The sequence below is a fragment of the Cryptomeria japonica genome, chromosome 4, assembly GCF_030272615.1.
Source record: "Cryptomeria japonica chromosome 4, Sugi_1.0, whole genome shotgun sequence".
Taxonomy (NCBI): Eukaryota; Viridiplantae; Streptophyta; class Pinopsida; order Cupressales; family Cupressaceae; genus Cryptomeria; species Cryptomeria japonica.
Genome location: NC_081408.1, coordinates 3049790 through 3053468, shown reverse-complemented (window position 1 = coordinate 3053468; position 3679 = coordinate 3049790). Strand labels below are relative to the sequence as shown.

Below are 3679 nucleotides of genomic sequence, written 5' to 3'. Positions count from 1 at the left end.
ATTTTATTTATTAGTAAATTATAATATTGATTTGTATGTCAAATTTGGATGTTGACAAAGATTCTATACTAATAAAAGGTAAGGTCATATATTATATCATGGGTTTTTCTAAGCAAGAGATTTAAAATCAACAAATTGTACCTAAACTCATGACATTGGTGTTACACTATGAAATGTCTTTAAAAAAGTTAAACATTGTTGAATTACAACATTAGTGTTTTTATAACAACTATTGCATCAACGTCAATGTAAAAAATAAATAAATTTACTTGCATATAATTGTACACATTAACAAGTCAAACTTGTTTGTAAAATTGAAAATGCTTCAAAAAATTAATAAGTATTATTTTATTGTACATGAGGTTCAAATTTAATACAATATGTCTACAATTCATGACATTGATATTGCCACACTTAAAAGTCTTTTGATAAATAGTAAATTATAATTGAATTATAAGATTAGTGTTCCTATATCATCATATATACTTATATCTCTCTATCCCTCTATCTCTCTATTTCTTTAGTCTAAACTAAAGACTAATGACAGGAACTTGACACTTTGCATCTCTTGTTATATTAAAATATCATAAACAAATTACTATAAGACAAATTATTTCAAACTTGGACGGATGAATATATGACCGACCGCCCCTCATTTCACAATCTGGCTGTAATCTATATCGCTTACAGTTTTGGGCAATCTAACCTTCTTGTCTGAACTCTCTTATATCTTGGGGAGTGGAGACATTGGAATTTCCTTCCTTTTTAAAGAAATATATTTTCCTTTTTAAGGTGAACTTCTACAAGACTTGGGTTGAGCTGAGCACAACCAATTGTCCTACATATATCTTTCATCTAATTATAAAATTCATACTTAACTAGTCACTATTCCGAGTATGATGAATGCTGATTCAGCTGGCTCGGACAGAACAAAGATTGAAACTATCTTGCCAAACAATAATATTAAAACCTAACCTAGAAGCTCTGGGGACAATTTGAGTGAAGGGGAGGCAAAAAGATTGAATTTTCTTGGCACAGTGGCTCCAAATTCTTCAGTCATATCCAAATCAGCAGGATTGCCGTCAACTCTCCAGTCAAAACAGTGCCAGAGCTGAGCCATGACAAGGGACATCTGCCCCATGGCCATATGCCCACCAGGGCATCTCCTCCTCCCTGCCCCAAAAGGCAGCATATCAAACTCCTGCCCTTGGTAATCAAAAGTCTTATTGCCCATGAATCTTTCAGGCTTGAACTCCTCTGCATCTTCCCACACAGTTGGGTCTCTTGCAATGGCCCAGGCATTCACAAAAAGTTTTGTTTTTGCAGGTATGACATAACCCTGTACAGTGCAAGCTTGTCTAGATTCATGTGGAAGCAACAATGGCCCTGGCAGGTATAGTCGCAAGGACTCTTTGAGCACACATTGCAAGTAGTCCATGTTGGGCAGATCAGATTCAGTTACCATGCGGTCTTTCCCTACTATAGAGTCAATTTCTTCCTGCAGTTTCTTGGCTACCCTGGGGTGTCGGAAGAGTGCAGTCATTGCCCATTCCATGGTAGTTGCCATTGTCTCCATTCCACCAATGAACAGATCCTGCAAATATTACAGTACATTTAATTAGCTAGTTTAAAGGTCCTGAGAAAATCATGTCAGAATCTATTTGGAAGAGAATCATTTTGGAATCTATCTGAAGATGAATCATACATGTAAATTTGGGATTTTATCTTTATTCTCTTGATTTCTCTACAACATTATCTTGATGATGGATAGATATGAAATGTTGATATATAGAACTTTTACACAATCTAATCCAGAAAGTAAGTGTGATATGAAATGTTACGAAATGTTGATGCATAAAACTTACAATCCAATCCAAAAATTTCATGAGTAAAACTATAGATTATAGAAATCTAATATCATTAGTAGTCTAAATATTTGGAAACACTTATATCCTAATAATCAAGGAAACATAACATTCAGCACAAGATCAACAGACTGAGCAACAGAGAGGGTAATGGAGGTGACATACAAAGATAATTGCTTTGATGTTTTCTCTTGTGATTTCCATCTCTAAACTCTGAGATTCTTGCACATCAAGTAGCACATCCACAATATCCTTAGTCCACTCCCTGTTCTCATCCATAGCCCTTCTCCTCTGCTCAACATGGTCCTCAATAATTCTTTCAACAATCCTGTCAAAAAAATTATGGGCCTTCTTCATCCTTTTCTTGATGCCTTGCAGGTCCATCCAATCTATGTAAGGAAAAAAGTCCCCAATGTTAACAGCAGCAATAGTGCTGGTAACCTCCCTCACCATGGCTCTGAGCTCACCACCACTCCCACTCACATCCTCATCAGAAAATCTTGTCCCAGTCAACATCCTCCAAATTATAGCTGAGGTGATGCCCAAGAAAGTCTTGCTAACATTCACAGCAACAGTCCCCTGCTTGCTTCTCTCCCAAACAGACCTCACAGCCAGAGAAATCTCCTCCTCCCTTATAAACCTAAAAGACTCAATTCTCTTTGCACTCAGCAACTCCATCACACATATCTTCCTCATGTGTCTCCAGTAAGGACCATAAGAAGACATACCCAAGTTCTTGTAGTTGTAAGCAATGTGTTCTCCAGCAGCAGAACAGGGTCTGTTGGCAAACACTAAATCATGAGTTTTCAGAAACTCCTTGGCCATGTCAGAAGAAGAGACCACCACACAGGGCAGAGACCCGAATCTCAAGAACATCACAGGCCCATACTTTTTTGACAGCTCATACAAATTACGGTGTGGAAGCCTCCCAAGCTGATGGAGGTTTCCTATGATAGGCCATGGAGTTGGCCCTGGAGGCAACTTAGAATTCTTCTTCAAGCGGTACAAAACCCACACAAGGACTAGGAAAGCTAATCCTATAGCAGTTTTCTGGCTAGAAAGTTGTTCTGCCTTTATTTCGAGAATTTCCAAGAAAGCCATTGCTTCTGCTTATAATTCTCCTGTGCTTCACATATATATATATAAGTACACTAAAACTAAATTGTCAAACATCATATGAAAGAGTTTGAATTCGGCAATAGAGATAATAAGGACAAATCGTAAAGATACCATTCAAAATAAACCAAAAATTCTTGGCGGAAATGATTAGGTTGTCACCCATATTTCAGCGAGGTCTCCTGGATATTATTTTATACAGATTCTTCGTTTGTCATATTATATCTCAACGCTATCTAAATTGCATAATATTTTATACAAATTCCGCGTGGCATAGATTTCACACATACATGAATGGATCGAGTAGCTTAAACATTGACCTTATTCGTTCATTCATTAGATACTATTGCCGGCATGGAATTGTGACTTTATTGTATGGCTTTACTATGTGCTGCCTTTGGTTTTGTATAAGATTTTCTTGTTGAAAATCTTGTCGCTAATTATTTTAGTTAGTAAATTCAAAGTTGAAGATCCATAAACCAGTAGGATACAAATGAGAATATTTTTAGATGGGAACAAGTCTTTGGTCATTCAAGAAAATTTAGGGTCGTTGGTGATGAGATGTTCTTGTCATTAATTTGATTTTTAGATAGAAAACGCCATACATAAAGAGAAAGGATCTTAGGCATTCACTCATAAAGTAGAGAGTTTAACTTATTTATTTAGATATATAAATAAAAATATTATACGTATAAATC

At 36.2% G+C, this 3679-nt stretch overlaps 1 protein-coding gene across 1 annotated transcript; it reads right to left on the bottom strand.

The window, feature by feature from the left end:
* Positions 1 to 610: 610 nt before the first annotated feature.
* LOC131064538 (cytochrome P450 750A1) lies at positions 611 to 3010 on the bottom strand. Its single transcript, XM_057998688.2, has 2 exons — positions 2031 to 3010; positions 611 to 1594 (listed from the first exon to the last, which is right to left on the bottom strand). The coding sequence occupies exons 1-2, from the start codon at positions 2964 to 2966 to the stop codon at positions 971 to 973; spliced, it is 1560 nt and encodes a 519-aa protein (XP_057854671.2). The 5' UTR covers positions 2967 to 3010; the 3' UTR covers positions 611 to 970.
* Between the last annotated feature and the right edge of the window lie 669 nt (positions 3011 to 3679).

Coding starts and splice junctions, on each gene's coding strand:
- LOC131064538 (XM_057998688.2), bottom strand. CDS start 2,966: ATGGCTTTCTTGGAAATTCTCGAAATAAAGGCAGAACAACTTTCTAGC. Junction 1,595..2,030: donor ACATCAAAGCAATTATCTTT/GTATGTCACCTC, acceptor TAATATTTGCAG/GATCTGTTCATTGGTGGAAT.